This window comes from Kwoniella mangroviensis (genome assembly GCF_000507465.2).
Source record: "Kwoniella mangroviensis CBS 8507 chromosome 1 map unlocalized Ctg01, whole genome shotgun sequence".
Classification (NCBI taxonomy): domain Eukaryota; kingdom Fungi; phylum Basidiomycota; class Tremellomycetes; order Tremellales; family Cryptococcaceae; genus Kwoniella; species Kwoniella mangrovensis.
The window spans coordinates 1753281-1768110 of NW_027062533.1; the positions used below are offsets into that span (position 1 = coordinate 1753281).

General features: G+C 43.8%; 6 protein-coding genes across 6 annotated transcripts; 3 read left to right on the forward strand and 3 right to left on the reverse strand.

Annotated features, from left to right (window-relative positions):
• Nucleotides 1-209: 209 nt before the first annotated feature.
• I203_100645 (uncharacterized protein) lies at nt 210-3186 on the forward strand (the record flags this gene model as incomplete). The annotated part of the gene is made up of 6 exons (XM_065516694.1): nt 210-280; nt 356-423; nt 480-967; nt 1034-1084; nt 1144-1252; nt 1307-3186. 6 exons carry the CDS (start codon nt 210-212, stop codon nt 3184-3186), a joined length of 2667 nt encoding a protein of 888 aa, XP_065373512.1.
• A 315-nt stretch (nt 3187-3501) lies between these two features.
• I203_100646 (uncharacterized protein) lies at nt 3502-5048 on the reverse strand (the record flags this gene model as incomplete). The annotated part of the gene is made up of 3 exons (XM_019150078.1): nt 3502-3852; nt 3936-4676; nt 4770-5048. 3 exons carry the CDS (start codon nt 5046-5048, stop codon nt 3502-3504), a joined length of 1371 nt encoding a protein of 456 aa, XP_019000774.1.
• A 463-nt stretch (nt 5049-5511) lies between these two features.
• Nucleotides 5512-6571, forward strand: I203_100647 (uncharacterized protein; the record flags this gene model as incomplete). The annotated part of the gene is made up of 5 exons (XM_065516695.1): nt 5512-5681; nt 5754-5824; nt 5907-6143; nt 6221-6417; nt 6485-6571. 5 exons carry the CDS (start codon nt 5512-5514, stop codon nt 6569-6571), a joined length of 762 nt encoding a protein of 253 aa, XP_065373513.1.
• Nucleotides 6572-6857: 286 nt separating this feature from the next.
• On the forward strand, nt 6858-8281 carry I203_100648 (uncharacterized protein; the record flags this gene model as incomplete). The annotated part of the gene is made up of 3 exons (XM_019150076.1): nt 6858-7045; nt 7118-7727; nt 7913-8281. 3 exons carry the CDS (start codon nt 6858-6860, stop codon nt 8279-8281), a joined length of 1167 nt encoding a protein of 388 aa, XP_019000772.1.
• A 350-nt stretch (nt 8282-8631) lies between these two features.
• On the reverse strand, nt 8632-9153 carry I203_100649 (uncharacterized protein; the record flags this gene model as incomplete). The annotated part of the gene is made up of 2 exons (XM_019150075.1): nt 8632-8847; nt 8932-9153. 2 exons carry the CDS (start codon nt 9151-9153, stop codon nt 8632-8634), a joined length of 438 nt encoding a protein of 145 aa, XP_019000771.1.
• A 418-nt stretch (nt 9154-9571) lies between these two features.
• Nucleotides 9572-12874, reverse strand: I203_100650 (uncharacterized protein; the record flags this gene model as incomplete). The annotated part of the gene is made up of 3 exons (XM_019150074.1): nt 9572-10608; nt 10670-12659; nt 12725-12874. The coding sequence occupies 3 exons, from the start codon at nt 12872-12874 to the stop codon at nt 9572-9574; spliced, it is 3177 nt and encodes a 1058-aa protein (XP_019000770.1).
• Between the last annotated feature and the right edge of the window lie 1956 nt (nt 12875-14830).

Sequence of the window (14830 nt, forward strand, 5' to 3'; positions counted from 1 at the left end):
GTCGTATACTTGTATATTTGCATGCTTGATGAACTCTGATGAACGAATACATCCCAAACGAGTGGCAAAGTCAAGTCACGTGATTACGATAGATGTTGACTTCTGCGAGGGATGTTTTTTTCCGAACCACATATGAAATGTTGGAATCGTTGATCAAGATTCACTTTGTTCATCTTGACTTGAAAATCATCAGAAGCACGGGAAGCAAGATGATGGGGTCAGCTCTTGCTAGGAAAGCAATTAGACTGCGATCCCTCCGTTCAAGAAGGTTACTGCACAGGTAAGCTCGGTCGTTCCATTCCATTCCCCTTCACTCAGCTACGTCAATTAACGATGAACTTAAAAACATGAATAGCTATGATCGACCTCCTACACCATCTATCCCATACCTCACTCACTTGCCACCTTCTTCAGAGGCCACTCGTACTTTCCCATTATATCAACCCCACCTCCCCCCGAATATATCCCTCTGACCAAAGAGACCCTCTCTCAACTACCTTCCGACGAATCGCTAAATAGACAACTGAAAGATCGCCTGACGAAAAAGGCAATTGAGGGTTTACCGGAGCTGACTGAAGAGGATTTGAAGGATTTCTATGCTGATTTGGTGCAGACTGGAATAGAGAGTAGAGAGGATGATGTTCTTGCTATTGAATCACCCGGTGGACAACTGAAATTACCTTTAGATATCAGGGAGAGGGAAGATATTCTGAATGAGCTGGAAAACAGATTGACAGGCTCCGGAGACATCGAACAACAAAGTGGACTGATGAAGATAGATGAAGAATTGAGCAGGGCACCAAAGCATTATAAGATATTCGCTGCTCTCGCTCGGCTGGGCGTGCCACAAGATGGACCTAGTGGGACTAGTAAATCACCTGCCGGAGCTATACAATCTCAAAAAGGCGTAGATATACCACTAGGATTGGTCAGTAAGAGGGAATGGAGTGTACTATTCCATGAGTTTGTGAGTTGAATGAATACCTCACCAGATACCCCATGTCGAATCAATTGACATTGTGTGTCTTGGTAGATCCAGAGAAGTGACGCTAGAGGTGCAGAAGCTTTGTTGGGTGTAATGACTGTAAGCTTGCATCCCACTGAGACACGAACGGAAAGGCCAAGCTGACACAGCGTTCCCAGCTGCACGGTGCTCCTATCGAAGAGACCAAGATCGAGGAAATCATCAAGGTAGATGCTGCTGCCGGAAGAGTAGATGATGTAGGCAGACTAACGGCTGAGATGGCCAACAGTGAGTATTCCGCGATACCATGAACCTGACCAAAGCTGAATGTGAACGATAAAGGTGAACTGGCAATATCTGATTCGCATAAAGACCTGTTCATTCTATCGCTTTTACGTCATACACCCTCACAACCTCAGAATGCAATAGCTCAACTCACCTCAGCAGAACAAGCTGGCCAACCATACCCTCAATCTTCTTACCAAGTCGTCCTCCAACATCTCACTCAGCCCTCGCCATTGTTTCAGCCCAACGCACATACTCGAGCATTGGCATGGGATCTGTTTGCCAATATGCGACTTTCAGCTCATCCGACGCCTTCTAGAGAACTGTACACTACCATGATTAGAACATGCGGAGAATCTGCTCAGCCTGAACCTGAACGCGCGAGGGATTTATGGATTGAAATGACGGAGAATGAGAAGATCCAACCCTCGAGAGAAGAATACAGCGCGATCATTCGAGCCTTAGGATCTACGAAGAAAGATTACCTAGAGGCTTTCGACCTATTACGTCAAATGCTGGCGAAGCACCATGATGCCATCTATACACCCTTCTCGTCGGAAGAAGATGGCTTACCAAGGTTTTCGCAATATGTCCCTACATTGGAAACCTTCATTGGACTGCTGGAAGGAACGAAACGAGCAGGAGATCTGAATAGAGCGAGGTGGATTTTGACTGAGACTTTCAAATTGGCAAGAACGGGGAAGATGTTGAATTCGAAAGAATGGAGGGATGGGATGGATGCGAATTTGTTGAGTGGGATATTCATGACGTATGCTAGTTGGAAGCCGTTGGTCAGGAGAGGTGCAGTCAAAGTCAAAGATAACGATGAAATTGTACAAGAACTTGATGAAGATGGGCAGATCAGTTCTGAGATCGAAGCGAAACGACTTGAAGAAAAGACTGTTACGGATGAAGAATGGCTAGATGTGGATGTGATGGAGAAACTTGTCGAATCGTCTTCAAGCAAATCGGAAGCTATACAAGATCCATCGAATTCCCAATCTAATCTTCCTCTTACACCTCAATCATCCGCTGACGCATTGCGAGAAGCTACAGCGCTTTTCCAACGAATCTTGCATGACGTTGCTTCACCACCCAATCCCGATACTTATCTGCCATTCAAAGATGTCGTTCTCGGGCCAAAATTGATCAACTCGTACATCTCTGTGCACATGATCCACTCCCCTTCTCTCGAAGCCACCAAGAAAGCCTACGAAGAAGCTTGGTCAGCTGTATCCGACCTCACTAGAGGGACTGTTAGACCGAATGGATGGAGTTATCTGCAGATCCTAGAAAAGTGCTCACATGGTACTAGGGCGGGAATGACAGATTCAGATAGACCAGTAGCTTTCGAATGGGGACAGGCCATATGGGAAGAATATCTGTCATGGTCTACCAAGGCCATCAAAGAATTGGAGACGATCAGTGAACCGTCAATGAAAGATCGAAAGAGGTGGTTAATGGGATTAGGTGATCGACAAATCGAGAGAATTTGGAAATCTGCTATTCGTCTATTCGCACTATACGATTCCAAACCTTCCAAATCCTTACATATCCTCGAAGAGTTCTTTGTTCGATACCCGCCTGAAGATATATTGAAAACCTATAGACCTCTTCCAGAAGTGAAAGGACTGAAGATCAAGTTGATTACACCTAATTCTACACCCGAGGCAAACGTCCCGCCATACTTGCTATTCAACGATGTCAAAGTTTTACATGAGAAGTTGATCAAGAACGATGATATCAAGAGTTTAGGTAGATTGTCCTTTTATATGAAGAGTTATGAGATGATGTTGTTAAAGAGAAGGAAATGGAGATTCAGAGGTGTTGGACAGGTCAAAGAGAGGAATAGGGGAAAATACGCTGAGAGGGAGAGGAAGAGGTTGGAAAAGGCTAAGGTGGACATGACCGAGGGAGATGCTAAAGAAGTTGATTAGATTGAATGATGGAAGGGGATATACATACCCTGCATTTGATATACGCACTTTCTCATAACGATCATGTACATACAGACTACTCAAAGAGATCATCCATCATTCATCCATATGACATGTTCACTGTTAAGGGCAATGTGTCTGAATCAATTGAAGATCAATCCAAGCTAAACATAGCATACATGAGCATTTCCATTGTGTATGTGTACGAGTAAAAGAGTGTATCTATAAATTTCTCATTCAGTCCTCTGCCAAAACACGAATAGAAGGGGAAAGAAAAGAAAAGAAGAAGTCCATGTCCAGCATCAAACTGATTCTCTATTCCTTTTTACTCCTATTTTTTTGTGTACAACTATCACTCATATAAGCGATTTCTTCCTCTTCTTCATCTTGCGCCAACACGTCGCTGGTCTCCTTTTTCGACTGTACTTCACCATCACTTCCAATTAAAGGTGTCCAGAACGAATGGTCAATCTTATCACCTTTATCCAACCTCTTGGCTCTCGACCACATACCGATACTGGGATCCGTGATGAACTTCCAAGTGACATAAGGCCATGATTCGTGAGACGGTAGTGGATCGTAAAATTCTTTGGCGATCCGATGTAACTCGGGTAGTTTGGTCCATGGTACAGAAGGGAAATCGTGATGTTCGTTATGGTATCCAACCTACAAAATAAGAACCGCACCGGTGAGCAATGATTGTAAAGAAGGGGGACAAAGAGCAGTTTTCCTTGAGTGTTTAGACTCACGTTGTAACATAGTACGTTCAACCAACCATAATAACTTGTAGTCTCCTGAGCCAATCCTTGAATCAACCAATCTTCGTTATCCCCTTGACCATCTTTCACCAGTTCTTCCTTGGTAGGCAACGGTCCATTCATGAGGTAATGTTCCGCTATGAAATGCGCCGCACAAGGATGTAACGACCCAGCGAAAAACGAGCTCATAATCAAATATATCAAACTATTCCATCCCCAATTCTTAACCAGTAACACGTCGAATGCAAGAATAGCCAATAAGTTGATTCCATGCCATATTGTGGGTTTTTGACTTCTTATAAAACCAGGTCGCAACGCGTAGAAGAGGATCTGGAAAGTCGCAAAGAAAGTTTTACCCGCTACATTATCTAATATCATAGCTTCTAATTTCGATGGTAAGTCCGTATCTATACCATCTTCACCTAAGAACTTGTGATGTTCGATATGATATCCTTTAAAAGCCATCGCATAGGGTATACCGATAGCCAAGTTGGATATGATAGCTAGGATCTTGTTGGCTTTTATGGATTTGAACGCTAGATTATGGGTGATTTCATGGATCGATAAGAAAGTATTCTGATTGGCTGTCCCTCCTACGATATATGCGGTTAGGATGAATGGGATAGAGAAGGGATGATGGGATCGTAAGAGGTAGGCGGCGGTGAATTGGATGGTAAGTACGAGAGCGACAGTGGGCGGTGTGGTCAGTGTTGGACCCATCAATTTACGGACCTACACACAAGGTCAAAACAAGGTCAGGTTTATGATACGTAAAGTGGTCATAACAGATCAATTGGGTTATGAGTTGTAAATGAGACAACCCACCTCAGGATGAGCCTTGAGAATCGCCATCCTCCTACTTCTATGCGGTTCCTCAGTAGTCATCCATAAGAAATCAGGATTACTTTCCATCTTTTCGATCTGCCTCAGCTTTTCAGCTGAGATGTTAGGTTCGGATACTTCGTCCACACCATTTTCAGAAGATTCGTAGGAACTCAATTCAGGTGAAGAGGTGGTCGAAGATGCTGTGTCTGCCTTGAGGCTGGACTTGGCTTTTGGAGTGAACGATGTCGCAGGTGGATGAGGTAGTACGTGTACGCTCATTTTGTCGGCGCGAAGATTGATCTTTTGAAAAAACTTGGATTGTTAGAAAGAGTCACGTCGAAATACGTTTGAAAGAAGTAGGTTGGAGTGTGGAGCGGAGCGGTGGTTCAGATAGTGAAAGGAACGTGTTGTCGCGCGTTTAGCGGCTTTTTCGAGGTGAGAAGCAACTATTGGGTCTGCACCTGGTGAGCAAGTAAAGCAGGCAAGTGAGGAAGGAACGGAAGAACTACTGAGGTGAGAGCAATTGGAGAGATATGAGAGGTGGATGGGTGGGGGTGACTGCGTGCCAAGTGAAAAGAGGAGGGGATGCGATGCAGTCCGACTGATCCCCCCCTTTGCTTCCGACGGAAACAGAAACAGCAACCCGAGGATGTCTCCAAGTGTCGAGTAATCTTATAAGATGGGATCCAACGAGAACATATAGGTAGCACTCCAATGATACCGCATAAATCAGCCATACAGAATGAGCCAGATACCTCAGTTCCTAGTGGATAACCTCCCTACAGCTTCAGCCACCACCTCCCGTCCTCATGTCACCCTGACATGGGCCCAGTCACTCGATAGCAAGATCGCAGGACCGGGTGGTCAGAGGGTCATCCTGAGTGGTCCAGAAAGTATGCTCATGACTCATTGGTTAGTGTCAGCTCAATCGTTTCAGCTGAGCTGGAGAACTATAGCTGATTGCTCAGTGCAATGTGTGAATAGGATGAGATCTGTGCATGACGCTATATTGATAGGTGTCAATACGTTGATATTGGATAATCCAAGATTACAAGGTATGTATGTTATCCACGTTATTACTTGAACAACAGTCTTGGATTGAGAGTGATGCAGCTAAGATTCATGCATATGCCGTAGCAAATCTCTTACCATCGTCACTCAACCTGCCACCACCCCAACCACTGATACTAGACCCCAAACTTCGATTCCCTATCACATCCAGGATACTGAACGAATGGAATACCAAGCCTGATCAGAGGGGAAAGACAATACGGCAACCGTGGATCATATGTGGTAATGATGTTCCCACCGAGCGAGTTAGGGAAGTGGAAGCGGAAGGGGCTAGAGTCGTTCTTGTCAAGCTAGATGCCAGGGGTATGTCCTATGTCTCCATCAAATCACCGGAAGCTACTATAACAGGATTGTTTACCTGATCTAACTTTGCGTCTTAGGTCACATACCACCTTCCTCCTTGCCAACCATCTTGGAATCTTTAGGATTGCGATCAGTCATGATAGAAGGTGGATCAAGAGTCCTTTCGACATTCCTCCATAGTCTCAAGAGAGATGACGGTAGTAGGTTGGTCGATAGTGTGGTGGTGACTGTAGCTCCTATGTTCATAGGTGAAGGTATAGGGGTGGTACCAGAGGTAAGCCCGCAGTCTTTCCAAAATATGCATTAACAAGGTAATATTGATGTGTTTTGTAATGATACAGGGAGAAGATGTGGGTTTACCAGCACTCAAGACTATTCACACGGAGAAGATGGGAAAAGACGCTGTCATGATATGTGAGGTTGAGTAGGATGGGTCTGATGGACAGTCTCGAGGTATTAGAATGTCATAGAGTACGTACATTGTATGCATATATCATATTGTTAAAAATGGCACTGATTCCTGTCAGTTCATCGCTTTTCTACTGTGCACAGATGATAACAAGAGTACGAATTCAAAGACAAAACTTCGCATTCGAACGTCAACCTTAATCCTCGTCTTGTTTCCCCTTCTTCTCTTATATCAACTCGTTCAACAGAAGATAGACCATCTTATACGCAAATCAAGATTCTTCGGCAGACCAAAAGAGAACGAAGATGTCTATAACCCCCAAAGTTGTCCCGGATACCTATCTTCAACCGGATAAACCAAGATCAAGTCTACAGTACATAACAGAAGGTACTTTTGGACGTATATACAGGTACGCCAACTCTTCTGATAAAGTGGTATATAAGATGGTCAAAGAGAGGGAGCATGGGTTGAAGTTGCAGGAGGAGTTCAGCATGTGAGTGTCTGCTGAATTTGATTGAGTAAAACATTGTTTGACTGATTAAGCATTATTTCCGTTTCCCTTCAGTTATGGCGATATACACCAATCCCTCCCTCCCATACAAGTAGGCTTTAGGGTACCTAAGCCAATCGAGTATTACAAATCCTCATACCTCAACGAACCATCCATCCTACTCGATCGGTCATCTTCACCCATCCAATCCGCAGTCACTAAGACATTCAACCTTCCTGATGACTTTGAATTCCCTGCATTTTCCATGTCCCTCATTCCACCTCTCGACACAAGCATAGTAGACACGTACAAATCCCTATTTTGGTCTGAAGATCTCCAAAATCAAAATAGAAATTCAAACGGACCAAACACGGAAATTAGATTATTAAGATTATATTTCGGTAGAGAAGATATACCACTTAGAACAGAACAGATTCAACCGGGTATCAAGACTGACCCACCACTTGATATTTTTCGATATAACAGCCTGTCTTGTACTCTTAAAAAGGAATATGATTGGAGTTTACCATATATCGAAGACGTTTCGAGTAGTATGGGAAGGTTACTGGCGAATCTACATTGGCTAGGGGGTACAAATTGTAGAGACATAGAACTTGTACTTGGTGGCGGCGGTAACGATGGAAGGGGAGAAAAAGCTCAATGTTGGGTATTGGATTTCAATCAGGTTAGCATCACCTTACACTCCTAGCATGTATACTCCTCTATCCTTCCTCTCCTCCTCTTATCAGTCCATCCATCTGTCTCTCTTTCTCTTCATCCCTCTCCTGCTCCCTCCGTCCATCCCTCCTTGCATCATCCTCTCCTATCACTGATCTCGAACTCGTCTGCCATTACTGACTCCTATTGCAGTGTCAACGCTGGCTCATCCTTCACCTCCTCCAATCCTCAACCTCAACCTCATCTGCGTCCAATCTACCAAGTCCCACAACGGGTATATATTCCTCCAATACCCTCCTTGAAGCATCGAAGAGACTTTCAACCCTCATCTACACTCAAGAACTCTACTATCCTCGACCTCATCAAGGGGAAGTCTATGAACAATTCAAAAAGGGATATGAGAGAGCTGTGGAGCTGATTTTGAATCAGCAGTATAAAGGGATAAGATTGAAATCGAAGTCTGAGATTAGGGAAGCTACCAAAGGCTTTTTTGAGGAATATGAAAAACTTGATAGAGAGAAGATGGCCAGGAGATCTAGGATGGGTAAACAGATTGTGTAATGAGGAATTAAATAGATTGACTGACCATCAATGAATGATTGAAAGAAGCATGTTGTACGATAGGAGTTATGTTATCTTAAATGATGTTCACCACACTATGCATTTCAATGTCTGAAAGACACTCTATATGCTTACGCTAATACAACAACTTTTGGGAAATACGCCTTGTCGACTTCCATAATGTCTATATTGGTCATAGTAATCTATAACACTATCTATATTTTCTCTATATTTTGCCTTGAATTTGAGCCGTCCAGCTTGATGCTGATGACGAAAAGAGCTGTCACATGAATGACCCAGCCTCATGTAGCTAATCTAATCAAGCCTGACCTAATCTCATTCCTGGAATCCTAGAATGGTGATCCTGCACCTAAATAAATTCTCATCTGACTAGCAGGAACCTCAATTATTTTAGCTCTGATAGTTTCCAATCCCAATCGCTTGGTAGCTTCGTACCGATGACAACCGCCCATTGCGAAGTAGAATGTCTCTGGTGGACCAGTGGGGTTGATCTTCAAGGGGGATTTCACTTTGATGATTTCGATAGGTGTGAAAGTATCTCCTGCCTATCAGGTCAAGTCAAGTCAAGTCAAACAAAACGATAGCTGATCAGCATTGACGGGTTGCAGAGACGGGTGACCACCACATACCTTCATTTCATCCATGAACGTCTGTACTTTTGCTTCGTCTAATTCACTAGGTAATGGTCGACGTATCACTCTCATGGGTACGTTGTGGATTGGTGATTCTTCATTACGAGCGAATACGGATGAAGTGGGTCGTACGTCTGATGTAGATGGGTTAGACTGAGGCTGAGGTTTAAGCTGTTCGGGTAAACAGGAGGTAGCAGGGGCGTCAGTCGTTGTTGACATTTTGTGCTAGGTGAGTAATGGTCTCTAAGATGATGGGGATTGAGAATTTAAGTGGTCTGAGTTCGTTCACTTTGCTATCATGAAGGTTGTTCACCATTTCATATTATTGCTCTTATACGATTACTTTTTTTTTGAGTGTTTGGGTGGCAAACACACATCTCAGTTACGAGTATGACGCAGATATCCGGATCCTAATCAGTCGGCCGAATCTGAATAATATTCCTCCACTTTTCGAGTCCATCGTTTGTTCTACTGGTTCATTCATTCACCGATACGCAGATGTGGAAAACATACATGTCCTGGTCAGATAACCAAGATGATAGTAATAATGCATTTTAAAACTAAAAGCACACAAAGAGTATCCATCATCCGACGAATAACCCAAGATGATTTAACAATTTCTACTTTCTACATTCATTTACATCTCAGGCATCTCCTCATCCATCAAACTCTTTTCTCCCTCCTCCTCCATCCACAAATCTGGACTTGCCGATCTTTTCTCCTCTTTCTGACGCGAATTTAACTTGATAGTTGATCTTCTACTTTCTATACCACTGTACCTCTCTGCTAAAATACTGATATCACTCTTAAGGCTCATCGTAGATATCGATCCCCTGAGTGATCTCTCTTCTGTATCAGACTCTGATAATTCATCATGTTGATCAATAAGTATCTCAGGTTCACCCCAATCTTCCAACATATCTTCTCTGGCAGGTATGGGTAATTCCCTCTTGCCCTTCTTTCCTCTGGAAGTATCTCTAAACGAAGTGAAGAATTCCCTCGTGGGCGATAGATTATTGACGAACAATCCTCTGATAGGCGAATCGGGAGGGGAAGATAATCCCCAAGGGAAATTACCAATTTTGTTATTATTGCTTGACGAAGTGGACGATGCATTGGAACTGGTTCGTGTCAATCCGACTGTACCAGGAGTCAACATCTCCAAAGATAATGGTGTGATAGGTAAATGTGATTCGGAAGTTGATGATGTGGTGGTGGTGGTGGTGATGGTCGAAATTTCAGATAATTGGGAATACCTATTCATACTCTTGTTATTTGAATTTGAATTTGACTTTGACGATATAGTTGAAATTGTAGATAATCTTTTGATCTGAGTCGGCGTGACCATTTCATGTCCCAATTGAATTGTCGATCCTTCAGATTTCCTTCTAACCTCCTTTTTCCGAGGTGTAACAGGGGATTTACGTTCCCTTATCTCCCGCACGGTAGTGATCCAATCTTCTTCCTCTGATTCACTCCCACTCCAGCCCCTTCCCGAAGTAAGACCTAGTCCACTTCGAAGTGAGGATAGGGTACTGATGCTATTCGCGCTGACTGAGCGCATTGACCCTGGTCTAGATATAGGTGAAGATGAGGATGACGCAGAGAGAAGACGTGATTTAGGTGAGAGAATACGAGAGCTGAGAGCGACTTTGACAAGTGGAGAGGCGATATCTATGCAAGATACATTGTCAGTCAGCTGGATTTTTCGCATGAGAATGGTCGGATGACTCACCAAGATCACTCTCCTCAGTGTCAGTCTCATTGATGTCATCTGCTCTGACAGATCTCCTCGCTCGTCTGGGTCGAGTGACTGTTCTTAGGATATCCTCAAGTTCAGGACTGGATGGACAAGCTTGGGGCAGGGGCGTCATAGTAGGCTGTTCAACGTCAACATGCGGGATATCGATTTGTAATATTGAAGGTAAAGTAGCGATGTTGGTGCTTGGAATTTCGACAAAAGGTGAATTGAGGGAGATCACCAATGGCTCGTTGGCATCACCTTGCCACTCAGCAGATTGGACAGCAGCAGGAACGGTGACTTCTGTGTTCAATGTCAATTCAATCACTTTCTCTTCTACTGAAGTTTCCACTTGAGGTACAATCTCCTGTTCAGTTCCAGTATCATCTTGAACAGACACATTCTCTACTTTCCTATCGGGTGGGATGGGGAAAGCCATTATAGCGCTAAAAGTAGATTCCGATCGAATATGACCTTTATATTGTGTAAACATCACATCACTCTTCTCATTTGGATATTCGGCACGATCTAATTGTTCTGGGTTTGATGTCTTCGCGATGATCCCTTCGTCATATTTATCTTCTACCTTGGCACCAAGATCCTCTGCTTCTTGATGCTCCACCTCCGGTGGTATCAATATCTCCTCAGCCAACTTGGTACCTCTCCTCGACACGGTTGACATGCTACCTGATACCCTTATAGGACCGGATCGAGGTGAAAGACCAAGTTCTGGATCTTGCCATTCACCTCTATTTATGTGTGGCATATGTTCATCTATCGCTCCGCTTTGCTTTCTTCGGGTAGGCAACAAAGTTGAATACGCTAGAGCACTGGCTTTAGAGGGAAGCTGGAAACATATCGACGTGTTCGTTTGGGACGATTGTTCATTCTCAGAAGTTGATGATCTTAACGAAGAAGGGGTACTGGTATAACCATTCTCTACCATCGATGAAGAAGGTGCATAACTTGATTTTCTCGATTCTGCACCAGAGCCGATAATCCTAGCTTCTAACGAAAATTGACTTGATTGTCTCGATTGTCCACCCACAGACCCAGCTGAACCTAATGATGATCTTTCCAAAGTGTCCTTCAAAGTAGAATGGGTATTGACCGATTGGGAATCCACAGAATGGATCGAATCTGTATCTGTGGTTTTGATCCTACTGAGATTAGTCATATGATCCTGATTTGACCAAACACTTGAGTTTGTCGATTCTAAACTCAACCTTGATAATCTTTTGGATATTTTCGGATAAGGTAATATCTGAGGTTTGAATCCTAATTCATCCCTCATCTCTAGCTCAAACTCATCTTCCAGCTGATCAAGATCAAGATTCAAATCAACATCAAAGGTATTTGCTAAACTCTGTTTTCTAGATCCAATATCAATTTCAGAGGTGATATCCAGATCCGAACCAGGACCAGAACCAGAACCAGAACCAAAAGATGACGTTGTCCAATTAAACGGATCGGAATTGATCGAAGAACTAATAGATGCCATTGAAGATCTCTTGCCACCAAGCGAGTTACTCCTACCAGTACTATTCACCGAAGGTCTACGGTGTCCATGAAGTGAACTCGAAGCTTGCATGAGATCTTGACGTAGACCGTCAATTGACGATTCCCTCCTCAGATTTTTCAACGAGGTAGATCGGGAGACGATTGATGTCTGACTGAGATTTGGGGTAGGTTGGAGTTGTTGATCGGAGAATCGGACTCGGCTACTTCGTCTTCTTACGCCGTTAGTGCTGGCAGTAGCGGGAGAAGGAAGTTGAATGGGAGGGCCGAAATCCGTATTCTGGGAGATCATTGGTGCGGGTGGAAGCGGCAGGGACGGGGCGGAGGAGGATGGGACGTTGACTTTCTGGGTGAATTGCGGTGAAGAAGGCGCAGGCGGCTGATATGATGATGGAGGTGGGAGAGTAGAAGATTTACGCAAGATTGATGAAGGTCGATTATGTGAGACAGAACGCGAAGATGAAGCCTGATAAATCCATCAAAGTCAGTGATTTCGTATCTGGTTGACTACACAATGACAATTTGACTCACCACAGGTTCTTCAGCCTTAGCGTTGTTCACTCTCCTACTTTCTCTCTTAGCCAACTTGTATTTCGCCCTCTCTTCTTGTTCAGCTTTTAACAGCTCCATCTTAGCTATAAACATCCGCTCTCGAGGAGTCGTATATACTCCAGCAGACATTTTGAAGTGATGCGTTTTATAGTGTAGGGAGAAGTTTGGGGAAAAAGTTTCGAATCGTTCGACTCCCTTGTTATTTGAAGTTCTCGATTCTGATATTCGATATATCTGTTTTAGTTCAGGTCACTACGTTCTCTTTCTTAGATTCATTCTTTTAGCTGTACCTTGTCAACGAAGCAATGGTTCACTACTCTCGCTGACCGAGACAACCACTGTATAATGATCGCTTTGACCTTGTTTTCCGAATCTACTAGTTAAAGCTCACAGATCGCTTGAATTTGAGATAGCGTCTCACAGATCTCCAGACAGTTGCGCTAAGATGAGATTGATTGATGATATTGATTTCGGGCCAGGGAGAGAGGGACGAGGGTGATTGAACTTTGAAGTTTATCGGGGTTGTTGATGGGGTGATGGGGTGATGGGAGTGATATTATCATTAAACTGTTGATCGATCACGCCCTCGGTTCAATCCTTATGGTAGATATCAAGCGTAGTTTCTATCTAGATAGCTGAAACGTCTGATCTCTTCATCGGATAGGCTCGGTACTTCGGCTAGAGGAAGTGGAGTAGACTGTTGAAGAGACAATGTCGAATGAGCTGAATGAGCTGGTCATGCAACGATCAGCATATCGACATGATGACTACAGCTTTCATGGATGGTATGGGATAGCGTGCACCTAGATAGTAGCGCTCATTCCTCCTCCTCTTGTTTTCGTGTCTCGATGTTACTTATCATCCTGTTCCAGGGGAAAGGAAAAACTGTCCAGTAACCTGAAACATATCTCCATCTCTCATCAAGCACAAGCTTGGGCGCACATAACAAAAAAGGTACCATCATCCCATACATGTTTCATTCCGCACGGATCATCCATCCAAATGTACTCAATCTGAGCTTGGATCACTTTGATCCGTCCTCCGGCTCTTGCATCAGAGCAGAAAGCAGGAAGAGACGACTCACATTCTTAGATTGACACCATCTTTTGACCCATATGGTATCGCATATGTCCTACTCTGTATTCTGCAGGTTATTCTTACAATAGTTGGGAGATCCGATTAAGTTGATCTATAGTGCGAAGGTGAAACACGAAGAACAAGGGGTGGGAATGATACCGTCCAGCGGGTTATATCTGTTGAGAGAAGTAATCGTCGGGACAGTTGAGAAGCAGACGATGATGATAGCAAGATCAAATCAATTGATTCGCTCAGCAATGTATTTGAACTTGTCAACGATTTTGCATTTGTACTGTATAGTAACGATACTCCACATATTTTGAAGGAAATCATGATTAATACCCAAATCAGGTCCAACGGTATGCGGGTGTTTAGCCACATGCTTAAGCCCCTCTAATCTACCGCTATCCAAGAGCGACATTCCTCGTCCTGGGTCTTTTCCTATGAAAATCTCACTATGCGAGCATCCTCAGTACCAGATAATCAATCGTATTTTCTCCTTTGTTTTTGTTGTTGCTTGTTGTCGTTGTTGTTGTTGTCCGAACAGAGTAAAAAATCAAGATCGAAAGTCGAATCGGGATGTGCCTGAAAGAACAGACAATTCAAACAAGGGGGAAAACCCCAGAGACGGATTGGTGAGGGTCAGGGTTGATAGCGTAATGGGTTACAGACAACAGTCGCCGAATTAGGTAATCAATCCCAATTAATAAATGATCGTCACTCTCTGGCACGTGGCCGACCGATGTCTACACCACGTCTTTGTCCAGTGCGTCCACATCCATGGAATCTTGAGCGGGGAAAGTGATTAGCACAGTAGATCGATCGCACACCGGATTGTGCACTGCAGATGGCAATCTTACAGATGCTCAAAGTGTATGCCATGGTTGTGTAGGAACACTCACCCGTATCTGAAAGCTGTGAAGACAAGTAAGACGACGCTCATCCTGTATAGCACTCCCTAGTACTGCTTTTCATCTGGAATTGTAACGTGCCTCCACTTTTCGACGC